Genomic DNA, 15,921 nt, shown 5'->3' with positions numbered 1-15,921 from the left:
GAATTGGCTGTGCTGGAATCTCACTGTGTCCGTGGTCATTTATGAACTTCTTCCATCGTTGAAAACCATGTTTGTAGGTCTTGTTGGTACTGTCACTCTTTGATGATAAAAGGTACCATATGTGACTGTACTCCTAGTCCTGGAAAAAATTAGTCATCACCAAAATGAAATATCTTAATATTATGAACATGTATTTATTTCTAAAACTGTATTCTCAATACCAACATCTTAAACTTCAGTGGAAATTTTGCAAAAACTGATTTATTACTCTTGCCATGCGTTATCAATTTTTTGTCAGGTAGATAATAACAAAATTTTACAAAACTTTTATAACAGTTTCCCTCAAATATCAAAGGCCAATATGAGGACGACTTCCATTCCGGAATAATCAATGTACCTGTGGCCCTCTCTGCTATCATTTTGTTAATAACTCTTGGTATATAACTGGGCGGAGGAACTAACCAGTTATTTTCACTTACCCAAACCTGGGTAAACGCATCGACTGCCTCTGTACCAGGACACCAATATTTAGAATTAAACCTTTCACACTTTTTATTGTAATGTGTAGCAAATCTATCGACAGTATGCATACCCCATAGTTTTTCGTAACTGTTAAAAACATCATCGTGTACTGACCAATCGTCCATGTCCGTTACACGACTTAAGAAATCTGCTCTTTTGTTTTCATTTCTGGGCTTCCATACATTACTACTTGAGTGCTGTTTTCGGTGCAAGTTTCAAATATCTGGCTTGCAATGATTTGCAAATATGGTTTTTTGCTTCCAACTTGCATGATTTTTGCAACGTTTTTACTGTCTGATATAACATTTAAATTTGAATTTTTTATAATACTGACTTTACTTTTCATGACCCTGTTAACAGTTTCTAATTCTCTCCATGTTGAGCTCTGCATCGCTTCTTCTGCTGTCCAATTTCCTACTACACTCCCCATAAAATCATTTTCATTGTTATCATTGATACATTCAAAATAACCACCAAAGCCTACATCCGAGGCGTCACAATATAAGAATAAGCTGCATACATCTGATGCACTTACAAAATCAATGGAACAACCGTTTCCATTCAAAATTGAAACACTTTTTCGCCAAAATTCAATTTCTCTCAAAGCATTTGCTGTTATTTTTACCTGAGCTTCCCAGCTAGCCTTGCTTGATATGCAGTAATCAAGGGTGCTAATCTACGTCATCACCGGGATGACGTAAACATACACAGTCGGCCATTTTCTCTCGGTTCGAATAAGAGGTAAGGTTGTTTTGTACCCAGAGACTAAATACTTATTAAATACACCACTCTTACGGAATTACATTAGACCCACTCTATTATGCTAAAACTGTATAACTTTCCAAACTGCAGTCATTTCTGAAAACACCTCGCATTTATCCAAATGTATGCCGAGGTAACGTTAACGCACTTGCACTATCGTACATTCAATTCACACATTATATGCATGTTTTACAAATTATAAAACATATTTTTTAACAAAACTTATTATTAGCGGTCTTTTAGCCATTAATGAATTCATCTAGTCAATTTCAATCTATAATTTGATATTGTTGACAGCATTTGATGCTATTACTAATATCTTGATAACGTTAACACATCCATTTTTCAATGATAACGTTCACACTTTACTTATAATAACGTGTTTTCTTATTTTATCAATCTTATAATTATATACTTTTTATTTATAGGTGAAGATGGTTAAACGTAAAAGTCGATTGTGGCTAAATCACCCAAGATCAACGGCTGCAAAAATAAATTCTAAAAACAAACATATAGTAGAAAATATACCGGTATGTACTAGTGATTCGCCACACAAAAACAATACTCTGATTTTGCGACGAAAGATAAAAGGGACACCTTCTAAGTCACCTCCTTGTAAAGTATTCAAGCAGCGTTCGACACAATCAAAATCTCCATTTATCAAAAGACTGAAGAAGAATACGATTTTTTATGTACCCCCCTCTGTATCAAAATGTCCGTCGGTTTCATTTAAAATAATTAAAAATGATTTTGATCAAGAATCTCCCGGGTCGTCTGATAAAGTTTTGAAGTGTCAAAACAACCAAATAGAAAGTGAAAGCATTGGAGTAAAATGCACAGGACCTTCTAAGAGTAGGCGTGCTCTGCTTGAGCGGTTTGAAAACAACACCTGTGTTACATTCTTGTACCCAGACATAAATCTTACAAACTTTCTCCCAAATAAATGCCATCCTAATTTCCAGAAGGATTTGGTTTCATTCATATACCGCATGGTTGTAGTATTTTCATTAGCGTACCATTCAACAACTTCCAACCACAGTCTAAATGCAATGTTGTTGATCGGGAATAAACCCTTCTATACCAACTCGAAAAAAAGAACAAATCTTCTTTCAAGACCATGTTCTTTGAGTTGTTGTAAAACTTTTAAGATCATTGCATGAATATCAGCAGTGTCCACCGAGTCTGAAATACACGTATTGCCTACAGGTATTATACCAGTTTCGTCTGAAAAAGAAATGTTTGAATTGTTTTCAAACCGCTCAAGCAGAGCACGCCTATTCTTAGAAGGCCCTAATCATGCTAATGCTTTCACTTTCTATTTGGTTGTTTTGACACTTCAAAACTTTATCAGACGACCCGGGAGATTCTTGATCAAAATCATTTTTAATTATTTTAATTTATTTAATTACTTTACAAGGAGGTGATTTAGAAGGTGTCCCTTTTATCTTTCGTCGCAAAATCAGAGTATTGTTTTTGTGTGGCGAATCACTAGTACATACCGGTATATTTTCTACTATAAGTCTGTCCCAAGTTTTTGCTTCCATCACTTTTTGGTGATTTTTGATAAAATTACACATACCCGTGAAAGAAATACAGTTGAAATCGTTAAAAGGGAATATATCCAAGATGTTTTCATTGAACAATTATCCCTTTCCTCTCAGAAAAATTCACAGGAACGAAAACAGATTCCCTACGGAGATTTATAATGGGGAATGTTTACATCTTTTATCCATTCGGAATACACTCGGAATACATCGTGCAATTTTTTAACGTTATCATCCGGGCTTATTAATGGCTGTTGCAATGCAAAATCTCCGTAGACTTTCAATTTCGGGATGTGTATTGAAACCCGAAGCGGTAGAGGGGGCGTTTCAAAACAGATAATCTGGACATTTTTCATATAAGTGGATGAACGTAGTTTGAGCACAAAGGTATTTACTATTATTGAAATATCAAGCAAAAAGTGGTGGAAGCAAAAACTCGTGACAGATTATACATGTATATGTTTGTTTTTAGAATTTATTTTTGCAGCCGTTGATCTTGGGTGATTTAGCCACAATCGACTTTTACGTTTAACCATCTTCACCTATAAATAAAAAGTATATAATTATAAGATTGATAAAATAAGAAAACACGTTATTATAAGTAAAGTGTGAACGTTATCATTGAAAAATGGATGTGTTAACGTTATCAAGATATTAGTAATAGCATCAAATGCTGTCAACAATATCAAATTATAGATTGAAATTGACTAGATGAATTCATTAATGGCTAAAAGACCGCTAATAATAAGTTTTGTTAAAAAATATGTTTTATAATTTGTAAAACATGCATATAATGTGTGAATTGAATGTACGATAGTGCAAGTGCGTTAACGTTACCTCGGCATACATTTGGATAAATGCGAGGTGTTTTCAGAAATGACTGCAGTTTGGAAAGTTATACAGTTTTAGCATAATAGAGTGGGTCTAATGTAATTCCGTAAGAGTGGTGTATTTAATAAGTATTTAGTCTCTGGGTACAAAACAACCTTACCTCTTATTCGAACCGAGAGAAAATGGCCGACTGTGTATGTTTACGTCATCCCGGTGATGACGTAGATTAGCACCCTTGGTAATACAAAAATCTTGTTTTCATTCTAACAATATCACCAAAAACAACTTTCATGGAAATAATTTGACCAACAATTTTTGCTAAAAATTTTGCACGAAAATACAATACATTTTTCTGTACCTCACCATGTATAGTATCTAAACACAAATTTAGACGATAAATTCTGTCGTTGCTGATGTGAACTTGACCTTTCTCTGTATTCCAATGCAAACCTAACCAATCACAGTTTTGACTTGGAATCCAATTACATTTGTCGTCTGCAAACAAGAAACCCAAATTTTGAAAAAGCATTTTTATTGAATAACTTACGTTTGATGTTACTTCGAAACTGCTGCCTGCAGCTATACCGTCGTCTAAAAATGTTATAATTTTTATTCCTTCTGATCTTAAATGCCTCACCGGTTCTCTAAGAACTTTTGAAAAAATGTACCCTGCTGTGGAAATGCCAAATGGTAAAACATTGTATACGAAATATGAAATTTTGCCATTTTCTTCCCATGAGAAACCTAAATATTGTCGGTGTTCCTCGTAAATTTCTATATGGTGATAGGCTGATTTTAAGTCAAAAGTAAACATAAAGTCTCCCATTTTAAGCATTTCTTTTGCAGTGACAGCATCTTCGTATCTAAACTTAAACTTGTGCAAATGAGGATTCACGTGCCTGCAATCCAGTACCAACCTTCGCTTACCGTTTCTATTTTTGGCCACCGTCAAAGGATTTACAACTGTAGGTTTTTCCCTTACCCGTGACACACATCCCTTTTCTATCAAATTCCTTATCTCACCTGTGACGAATTCTGGTTCCTCTCTCGCTGACCTATTGTTGTTTAATTCAATAGAAGAAGGATTTGTTTTGAATGGAATTTTATATCCTGACTTTATAATATCTAATATTGTTTTACCTGTCCCAATTTTCTCCCATTCGCTGTAACGTGATCTTAAACGACCAACTGGAGATACGATACTACTTATATCATTAAAAAGCGCCAAATTTGAAATAGGCAAAATTTTTTCTAAATTTTCACTTATCTTGTTTGCTTTGTCATCTTTCTTCGTACAATCCCGACTCCAATGTCCCTTAGCTCCGCAGTCAAAACATCTGCCGGGTTTTCCACTGCTCGTTGATCTTTCATCTGTCTCCATACGGGAGACGGTCGCTGGTTTCTTCTGATAGGGTTCGAATCTCTGACGTTTTCTCCCGTTGAAAACTTTCCGCTCGGCTCTCATCTGTGCTCTGTACATCTTCTTCTCATCGTCCGAATCGTCTGCTATGGGGTTGGCCTGATACTCCTGGACTACTTTCCAACCAAGCTGAGACGAATCTGCCAACTTAATCACTTTCTGGCGATTTTTAACCATTTCAATACCTTCAGCGATACTGCTCTTTGCCGACTCCACTCCATCGTCACTCCCGCAGTTTAAATGTTCCCTGGCCTCCTTTAACTTCGTGAGCACTCGGGCTTCATGCTTATACTGATTCTCGTTTCCTTTTTTACGAAACACATAATGTTCATTCAAATTGTCCTCAATTTTGCATATTTGAGACGCGGAAATTTGTTGAATATTTTGTTGAAAAACTGACAAACGACTGTCCATCATATTTTGCAAACTACTTAACAATTCGGACTGCTGACGTGAAACAACTCTGTTTACTTCTTCTGAAATTGAGCTTTGTATTTGTCTGGCGTCCATGACGAAAAATACGACTTGCTCGGGACGGCGTGCGCTAGAAAGTGAACCTTACTGACAACCCATGAATCAATTCAAACACGTACACTCAATACTGAAATTTCATTGGCTAAATACTCCATAACAAGGTAAACTTAGTAACCCCACACTTTCGTAATTGTTTACATGTCGTCAGGACAATTATTTTTCGCTATACTTCGTAACGCGAAAAAATTCTAGAAACCAATCTCTAAAAAAAAGCCAGGGGCGCACTCGATTGGGACCCTTCTTATTCCGGAATAATCATTCCGTCCGCTCGATTGGGTTGGTAGGTAAATGGTTATTACACTTGGAAGGCCTACTGAACATTTTCGGAATCTCAGACACCAGACAGAGGACTTCGGACTGCGGACCTTTTAGTTGATGGGACATGTCAAACACGAAAATTGAAGAAAATATGTGTTCAAAAAATTGTTTTCATTGAACTTAATTTTTGACTTCGGGTGCGTCGTTTATAAGAATAAGCATGTTGATTTCTTTCAATTATGATATTTTTAAAGATTAATTTCACGTAATTTAAGGTACACGTATATAATGTATAATATTTTTTATGTTTTCGAAGTAATTTCAAGATATTCCATAATGATACTTGACGACATATTTGACCGAAACGTTATCAATGTTTAAAAAAATACCGCAACATTGTTTATACATATTATAACAAGTAGAGGAAATGTATCCCTTTTTAATGAAATTAAAAAATATACAGGAAACGAGTTCTTCAAGTGTTTTATTAAATTAATCAGACTCGTCAGAGTCAACAGCAAGAGCTTTAAGAAGTTTTGGTACTTTTTTTGTTATAAAAATGTTATACGCCTCTTGATTTTCCCGCATAACGCTCAGAAGTGGCCGTTTGAGAACTCCTTTTTGAGATGGTGATGGTCTAGAAGTACCAGGCGTAGATGAAAATCTAGATGAACCGGGCACAGATGAAGATTTTGACCGACCGGGCAAAGATGAAGACGTAGATGTAGACGGACCGGTCAAAGATGCAGATTTGGAAGGAGCAGGCGTAGACGAATCGGAATTGGCCTCATTCAAATCCTCTTCGGAAGAGGACAGATCTTGCATCATTTGAGATCTTACATCCAATTCGTTCAAATCAGTGGTCGCACGTACCCCGGTCTGTTTTTTATGAACAGGTTGTGCTAATTTGATTTCTATGTCCCTTACCTTCTTCAATTCATTCCTAAAAAAAAACAAAAATAGTTATCAACTATATTTATAAAATTGAAGCTGGTTGAATTTTATATGAACATTTATTTAGAAATAATTTTGAACATTACAAAGAGTTCTATTTAAACAATATATAAACTACCTGATCGTGATATTCTTTATATCGAGGTCTGATACAGACAGCAATTTAGATAACTTTGTAGAAAGCCTATCTTTTATTTGTTTTGCATTAGAGGAATTGTACAAATTCTGCGTTTCTAATGGAAGCTGATGGATGTTATCAATCATCGATTTGTGTATTTGGACCCAAGCACATGGATAAGTCTGGTAGCTCCTCAACATCAACAGGATTTCCTGATCGCAAAACTTTACCACCCGTTTTCGTTTTACATTTACCAAAGGCTGTTGATGTTCGAAATTATCTGCAATTAAAAAATATGATTGATAGAATTTTAAATGTACTTCAATGCTTATTAATTTTTTATGGTTAAAAATATATTGAAATAAGGAGATGTCTTTCAAAAATTATTATTTTATATTTAATCATAGATAAGCATGAAGGGATAACGCCTCCGTCAAGTTTGCACTTGCGAGGGGTGTTCGGGTGGAAGCCTTGTCTTTAAAAAAAAAAGAGTTATTGGCCTTTTCTCTTGTGAAATCACTTGTATTTTACTGTTGCCGAGAGAGGGTCGGTTTTTATTTTATTATCATTTAAACTTAAGCATATGACAATTCACAGTTTTGAATATTTTCGAACAATTTTCATTTTTATGATATATCTATTTAAATGTATTTAACATGTACTGTGCATGTGTTCACTATAAAAATGAAATGCACGTCGTTTTCAATAGAAAATAAAATACATATATGTATTTAGATATTGATAAAAAAGATTACATGTAAATGAAAGCTTACCATCTTGGATATCTGGCAAATCATCCATATCTAAGTAAGTCCGTGTTCTCGGAAGAAATTGAGCGGAATGAAAGAATAGGAGGAGCGGTACAAAACAAACCAAACAAACAAAAAACTAAAGGGTCATATCAAAAGTAATAAAAAATGTAAGCAAAGGTTGGTTGTATTTAGAGTAAAGGGTGTTAATTTTGTGAAGGATTTTAAATAATATTAGGTTACGAATGCAATCAATTAATCTTTTTAGGATCCGTTCAACTCAACACAAAGGATGTAATTATTTATTTCGTTTTAAATTATATTAGTAATATTATTTATTTATTATGATAGTATAGAAAAGTATATTCAATGAATGAATGCGATCATTAAGATTGATTGCGGTCTTGACCCAACTGCAACTTAAATTAGAATTACAAATTAAATGGATTTCTAAAAAAATATATTAATTTAACATAGACCCCGTAGACTTCCATAAAAACCCCAATAACCTAGAATCAATTAAATTGTGATGCCATAATGTTCAAGAATTTCGTTGGTTACTCTCACCAGCAAATAAACCTAGGGGGGTGGGTGGGGGGTGTCAAATAATATGAAATGCAAGTAATCTTCCTACATTATATGTACATGTATTAGCAAATATAACATTCTCATTAAATAGTAACAACCAACGATAATTGACCCCAATAGTTTTAATTGATTCAGTAACTCTCTTGCTACCCCCCCCCCCCCCCCACCTTCCTCCAATCCCCCGGTAAATATAAACTATAGAAATATAAAACAGGTAATTTTTATTAAGAATTGTTTCAATTTCAGGTAAACATGGATTTTGATGTTGTGGTTGCAGCTCTCCCAGCTTTTGCTTCGTGTCCGCCCGATTGTTTTATTGTTAAACAATTTTTATCAATATTGATGATTATCACTAAACCCCCACCTGATCCTTTGGTGGATGTGCGACATCGTCTTTGTACAGGTGAACCCGGTGTGTGGCAAGGAAGAGATATATTCTGCATGTTTTCAGACCATTCCTATGGCTTTTATGAGATAACAGGCGAGAGTCTTGAAACTTTTCTAGACCTTGTGCAGAAAATAACTAACGCTATGGGTAGGAAAATGACTGGCCATAATCTGTCACCAAAAAACCGTACGCTTTTATTTATTTATGATTTGGTTGAGATGTTATCCATCTTACAATTTCTTGTTTCAACTGTTTGATGTAAGTACCACAACAATTCATGAAGAAATTGACAAGTTAATGCCTGCTGTAGCAAATTCATTTATCACGTGGCCATCAGTTGATGAATGGCGGGATATGATACATATTTGGGCAAAATTACCAAATGCAGTTGGTGCAATCGACGGAACATCAGTCAGCAGTCCGATACATTAAAGGAAGATTTGTAGAAGAGGAGAGAAAACGTGCAGAGACAATGCACAAAGAACAGATGAAAATGCTCTCAGGACTTACAAATATTCTTGGCAAGCTTCCAGATGCAAAGAAGTAGTTATGCATCCATATATAAGAAAAAAATTATTTACTTATCAAGTTTTTTAAGTAATGGTATGGATATCATAGGTTTTGATATAAATGTACCTTAGATTCTTACATATCTAAGTAGTTTGAACCATCTAGTCATTCATTCATTCAAATATATACCGCAATGTAGTTATCTGTGGTATTAATTTGTCTGACCTTTGTTATGTTTTATGCAGCAAAGTTACATGTATCTGAGGTGTATCACTTTGTCTGTTCTTTGTTATTTTTTATGCAGCAAAGAATATGTCTTGCATACCTACTTTTTATTTCGAGTTTGTATTGTTACCGTTTTACATAAAAAATAAAATGTTTAAAGCAATCCTTGTTATGCTAATCTTTGTAAAAGAGAGAAATACACTTTGTAACCCTTCAGGCTATGCATTGGGACCATGCATCAGTAGTCATGTTGTCATTAAGATAGTTGTCGGATAGTTTGACGATTATGTTGCACCAAATGTAGAAAAATAAACAAGGAATTTCTGTCAGATACCGGTACATTTAATTATGAACATATTGACAAATATATCTCTCATTGACATATTAACACAGACTGACAATAGGCATTATGTTTTATGCAACACAACACATTCAAATAATACGTGTTTTAATAATCCTGTTTTTGTAGTTCCTCTTTATTGAGTATTTCACTTGTTTTTCTTGCACATGTATGCATTTCTGTTTTGCTGTTCCGAAGTTGACCTCTACTTCCGGGTCAAACTTCCTATTTTAGAGTTCACCCTCATAGATAGTCATACCCGGTGAATTCCATTGAGATTAACATCGTAAGTAAACAAAATCGTATTTTTATATTGATATTTGATTTGTTGAATGAAAAGTAGTGTTTAAAAAGTTTAACTTAAATTGTTTGTGATTTTTATTCATAGACCTATGTTATTTGGGATGTATCCCGTTTACTGTTAACAACATCTGTCTTTAGTAGACGAATTTTATAAGTGATTGGGTTTAACGGATATGAACGGAGAATATATAGCGCGAATCCGTTAATTTTCGTTAGTCTGCAATTATGGGGGGTTTAAAGATGCAAGTAATTTATTTTATCGGAAATTTAATTGGGTTTAGGAGATTAGGTTTTGATCACATATTTCCATAATTTGGAAATCTGATCAATTAATTTAAAGTTAATTAGTGAATTATAATTAATTAAGGTCACATTTTCCGATTAATATCTGAATCAGACCTTACAAACTTCTTTTGTGGGAATTTTTATCAGTGTTTATATTTTAAACTAGGATACTTAGGTAATTTTAGTTAGGTCTAAGTCACATATTTAGAATTTATCTGAATCAGACTATTTAACATTAAAGTTGTTGTGAATTTACTGGAGTTATTAGGGTATTTCAGTGAATAAAAAGGACAGGAATTTAATTAATGTTGTTTTGAGGAGGCTATCTATTTATTTATTTTCTGTCTTGTAAGAAATAGTTGGTGTATCAATAAATTGTGAAACTTTACAGCAGACTTTATTTTATTTACTTATATTTGGGTTTGGTACTTGCCAGTAAAGTACCTGGTGTCAGAAGAACAAATCAAACCAAAGTGTAGCGTTAGCACGTTACATATTTTTGGTGTCAGAAGTGGGATCCTATAACATTTTAATTAGGATCCAGTGAAACGGACTCACGGATACAATGTATGAGACAAGAGCACACAAGAGAAGGGTAAACAATTTAGAGTCAAGTGATGTAGACCCTAAAATTGATGGGGAGTCAGCTGATGAGATATTGGTAAAACGAAATATAGGAAACAGTCCAAAGATGGAAATGACTGAAACAAGAGATACAGCATGTACATCAGACAATAATGGTCTACCTACTCAACAATCCTCCTTCATTGGGAACTCCAGTACATGTAGGGTCGGCTCAAACTCCCACAGAGGGGCAAGTGCAGAGACAGAATATACTAGTAAGACGAGGTAAGATTCGTAGTTCCATCTGTAAGGAACACCCCTACCTCTACTTGTGTAAGATCTCCACTTGACAGCTCACGACCACCATTCTATCGAGCAGAGTCAGAGAATGACGAGGCTGCTGTTGGAAGACACACGGAGAAAGCAGGGATTGTAGGTACTTTCAAAGCTCTCATTGAGGAAGTGACAACCACAATGACAGAGATGAGGTCAATGGTACAAAAGCTCAATGGGAAAATTAGTACCGGTAAAAAACCACATGATAAATTAGTTACTGGTTCTACCCATCATTCCCGTACCACAAACTCAAGAGTAAAGCGTCAGTTGACCTCTAGTACATGTAGTAAACTTACAAGGGAGGTAAGTACAGACTCCTCGTCCACTGAAGAAGATGATGATGGAAGCTGTGTTTCAACAGGAAACACATCCAGCCTAATAAAAGACGGAAGGTATAGTAAAACCTTTGGGGCCAAGTTACCCCCCTTTACAGGCACATATCCATGGAAAGTGTGGCATAACAGGTTTGAGTCAGTTGCTAATCTCAATAGATGGGATGAACATGAAAACCTACAACAACTATTACCAAGGATTCAATGCAAGGCTGCGGAGTTTGTTTATGGCCAACTAAAACCAGCAGTAACATCTCAATATAAGATGATAAATTTGATTGAACACTAAGACATGATTTAATATTGAACATTGAAAATGTGAACATTTTAACAATACATCAAGAACATATAAAATCAAATTTATTTTAGATACAAGTAAGTAATCAAGAAAAAGGAAGATTAACATCCAGGAGCTCGAAATGGAGAATTTAAGACTGGAAAACACTAAACTGCAGAAGGAAATCAAGAAAATGGACGTGGAAACAGAGGTCCTGCAAATAAAAAAGAACTTTTATGATGTTAAATTGCAGGTGATTCTTAATGAGCACCCTGAAGTTGTCGCTCAAATGCTAAAAGACAATGAATGTTAAATAATAATTCCAATCAATTCAAGGAAGCTTTTATAATCACTTTTTGTCTGGCGTCAAACTGTCTGTTCGTTCATCCTTAATTGTTTTTTACATTTTCGACATCTTCTCCAGAACCACAGGACCTATTTCAATCAAACTTGGCTCAAAACATTATTTAGTGAAGGATATTTAAGTTCGTGAAAACAAACGGCCAAATCTTATTTTAAAGGGAGATAATTAAGAATTATTGAAAATCTGTTGCTTGTTTCTCAAATATCTTTTTCTTTTTTTAATCCATTCGACCAGAAAAGCTGAAACTTATGTGGAGGATCCTTAGGTAGTCTAGATTGAAGTTTGTTCAGATCATAATCCCCGAAAGTGGATACAATTGGATGGGTGGGGGATGACATTGGAAACAAATTATTTTCAAAAAATGCAGTGTTATAACATATGGTATTTCTTAATACAAAATATTTAAACAATAAAATGCTTTCTTTGGAGATTCATACGGGTTATGAAGGTGGCAACATTGCAGAAAAAATACATAACCCATTTTTTAATACAAAATATTTTTTTGCAATGATCACTACCTTCAGAACTTGCATGAATCGTCAAAGAAAGCATTATTTTTTTTACTGTTAATATACATCAGTACAATAGCTAAAAGAAACAGCCAAACGTCTTCTATGGAAATTTGAGTCTGACTTCCTCATGACTATTTCATGCAGTTCATGAATTTTCTTAGGTGGCCGTAGATTTTGACCAATCGAGAAATAGGCCATGTAGATTTCAGTTTTGCTGTTTTATAGAGCTATGAATTTCTGTAAGAAATGAGGGAATCATACTTGGTATATGTAAATATATTGTATTACATTGTCCAGATAATTTGTATCATAATTACTCCATTAAGCTGATTTTATTATGGTTATGTTAATTAGGTGAGCAATGTGGCCCATAGGCCTCTTGTTTAAAATTATTAGATAAGCTGGATGTTAATTTTTTTTCCCTTGATGTTTATCTAGATACATGAAATGTCACATTCTTGACTTTGGTATTCTAATGGAATGCTTGCTAAAATTGACATTGTTGATCATAGTGGTGACATACATTTATTTTGATTGTCATAAACAAAAAAAAATGTTTTATTTTGTTTTGTTTTACATTGTTTAATTTATTATTGTACCTTTACCACATAATGACATTTTTACTCATAATTAATCATATATCCACTTCATTTTTGAAGAGTTTTTTTTAAATGAACCGAAAATATAACTGAGCTTTTCTGATAAAAAAAAATTGTCTATTGTGGTTGTTGTCATCGTTCATGTTGTAATCTGTTCACAATTTCCTCTTCAGAACTCAAGGTCAATTTTAACCAAACTATAAACAAAGCATTTTAATATGAAAGTGACTGCAGTTTCTTAAGATAGAAAGTTATACATGTCCTCTTTCAGAGGTAGTTAATGAAGAATTATTGTTTTTTTAAGCTCACTGAGACGAAGTGGGGGAGGGGGGCATGGATGGTGCGTATTATGATACTGATGCACCCGACAGGCTTGAATGCTAAATCTGAGCTTTTGGTTTCGGATGCTGGAGGAGGTTAAGGTTTTTAGAGCTGGATAAAGTTTTTGTTGCAGGTGCCCTCTGAAGATGAGATCTTGGTTATTACTGGTCCTAACTTCACCAAACTTGCATGGATGATGCATCTTATGTGTCATAAAGGTGATGAATTTTTTTATAGGATAGAAGACAAAGTGTTATTATATATTTTTCTGATATATGAAACAATGAAAGGTGCTTAATGTTTAATATAGATATTTGTAAGAAAAATTTGATCATCTTTGTAAACAAGACCTAAACATGTAAATTATACGTCGAGTATTTTGTATTTGATCCCATAAAGCTGACAAAGTAATAGCTAGTTATATTGCACAGGTGAGCAATGTGGCCCATGAGCCTCCTATTTATATTTACATTTACTATTTAAAATATATAGTGCCACTCTAAGCTTTGGATGATAAGCTTCCTCTTTGAAAATGAGTCATTTTTTATCTTAATGATGTGTGCATTTTAAGTCACTGTTCACTGAAGAATGTTATATGATACAATTGTGATACATTGCACTTTTAGCAATAAGAGTATTCAAGTTTATGCTAGTTTGAATTATTCATTGTAGTGTGTAATACCAGTAAAAATTATATGAAAGTTGTAATGAAAGAATAATTGTTTCATCTTTAAATATTTGACAATGATATTATTTGAGCAAGTTGAGATGATGCGCTGTATTGCTTGTTTAATGTTTAAGTAGTTTACATGTCCATGTATTTGATTGAATGGCGGATATATGTGACTACATGTATATACTTAAGTTGCTTTATCTGATTGTTTTCAACTCTATTAAATGTTATCATCAATAATGACTTTAGCACCAATAGTTGTATTTATTTATAGTCAGTGAAATACCCTGACATCATCTTAATTCATTATTATTATAATTATTCATTAATAAATTCACCATGTTAGTAATATGTATAATGTACCGGTACATAAAGTAGTAAATTGTAAACAGTAATTTTATAATTAAAATTCTAAGATGTTGACTATGCATAGAAACGTCTTCATGAAAAGTATGTATCTCTCACATGGTCCCTCACGGTGCGTCCTACAGCGTCATCTGGAACCCTAACGTGGACGTCCACGGCCACATCAACTGCATTCGTCAAGTTTGTCTCTTTCAGAATGTCCCTCCGTTGAATCCCTATATTGTGCAGAATAGCACAGGCCGTCACTATTCGGCACGCTCTTTCTGGTTTGGTCCGAAGGCCACAGTGGAGGGCATGAAATCTCTTTTTCAAAATTCCAAATGTTTGCTCAATCGTGACTCTGAAATGGTATTGAAGAACTTACATCCAGCAATAAATATGGCGGTGAATTCCACTGAGATTAACATCGCAAGTAAACAAAATCGTATTTTTATATTGATACTTGATTTGTTGAATGAAATGTAGTGTTTTAAAAGTTTAACTTAAATTTGGGTTTGGTACTTGCCAGTAAAAGTACCTGGTGTCAGAAGAACAAATCCAACCTAAGTGGTGGAGGCTTCTTGAGTCTTTGACACCAAAAGGAAGATTGTAAAGAGAGACTTTTCCCCTGTGTCTGAGGTCGGCTCACCATCGCATTCGCCCCTTAAACTCCTGTAGTTCCTGTTATTTCAGCCTAGGTAGGCTGACCCAAGCACCATGGCATCTGCCCAGGCGTCCCCGAGTCTTTGGGCCAGGCCACCCTTCCTTCATCTGGTGCCGCTGGTTCATTTGCGACTGTCGCTCCTGTGCTTCATTACTTTTTCGGCAACTAGATGACATTTCCGCAGCCAGTAGGGACATGGATCCTTATGCGTTTCTGGCAGCTGACCCTCGACTATATTTCGCTGGAGCCCCCTCTGCGATGTTTCCAAAAGGAGCAGCTCAAATTCTTCAGGAGGCCCGCTCCAGAGCTCGGAGATGCGACCAAAGAACCCTCCACCATGTGCCCCTAGGATTCGGAGCGATCCAACGTGTGGAGAGGGTTAGTCTGCCAGATGGCACTACATATTTCCTATCTGCTACCTGGACAAAGGATCCACATTTCAAGATCACGAGAGAAGTCGCCACCCAGACGTCGGAGGAAGTATCCCAGAAACCAGCTCCTCGTCCATCCTGTGTGAAGAAAGGGTATACAGTGTTCTACCAGACAAACATATGTATTTCAGGACTGGACTGTATGTAGTTATGCGTGTTATTTAGTTAAGTC

The 15,921-nt window shown here is 34.9% G+C and overlaps 1 protein-coding gene and 1 long non-coding RNA gene across 2 annotated transcripts; both read right to left on the bottom strand.

The window, feature by feature from the left end:
• Positions 1-3,885: 3,885 nt before the first annotated feature.
• Positions 3,886-5,591, bottom strand: LOC136269752 (uncharacterized). Its single transcript, XM_066088252.1, has one exon. The coding sequence runs from the start codon at positions 5,587-5,589 to the stop codon at positions 3,886-3,888; it is 1,704 nt and encodes a 567-aa protein (XP_065944324.1). The 5' UTR covers positions 5,590-5,591.
• An 853-nt stretch (positions 5,592-6,444) lies between these two features.
• LOC117689334 (uncharacterized) lies at positions 6,445-7,775 on the bottom strand. The gene is made up of 3 exons (XR_010715181.1): positions 7,717-7,775; positions 6,944-7,223; positions 6,445-6,814 (listed from the first exon to the last, which is right to left on the bottom strand). It is a non-coding gene; the product is annotated as an uncharacterized lncRNA (long non-coding RNA).
• Positions 7,776-15,921: the final 8,146 nt, after the last annotated feature.

This window comes from Magallana gigas, chromosome 6, assembly GCF_963853765.1.
Source record: "Magallana gigas chromosome 6, xbMagGiga1.1, whole genome shotgun sequence".
Classification (NCBI taxonomy): Eukaryota; Metazoa; Mollusca; class Bivalvia; order Ostreida; family Ostreidae; genus Magallana; species Magallana gigas.
The sequence above is the reverse complement of the archived record's forward strand: the minus strand, read 5'-3'. Positions and strand labels throughout refer to the sequence as shown.

Excerpts from the sequence above, each read along its gene's own strand:
- LOC136269752 (XM_066088252.1), bottom strand. The coding sequence starts at position 5,589 with ATGGACGCCAGACAAATACAAAGCTCAATTTCAGAAGAAGTAAACAGA.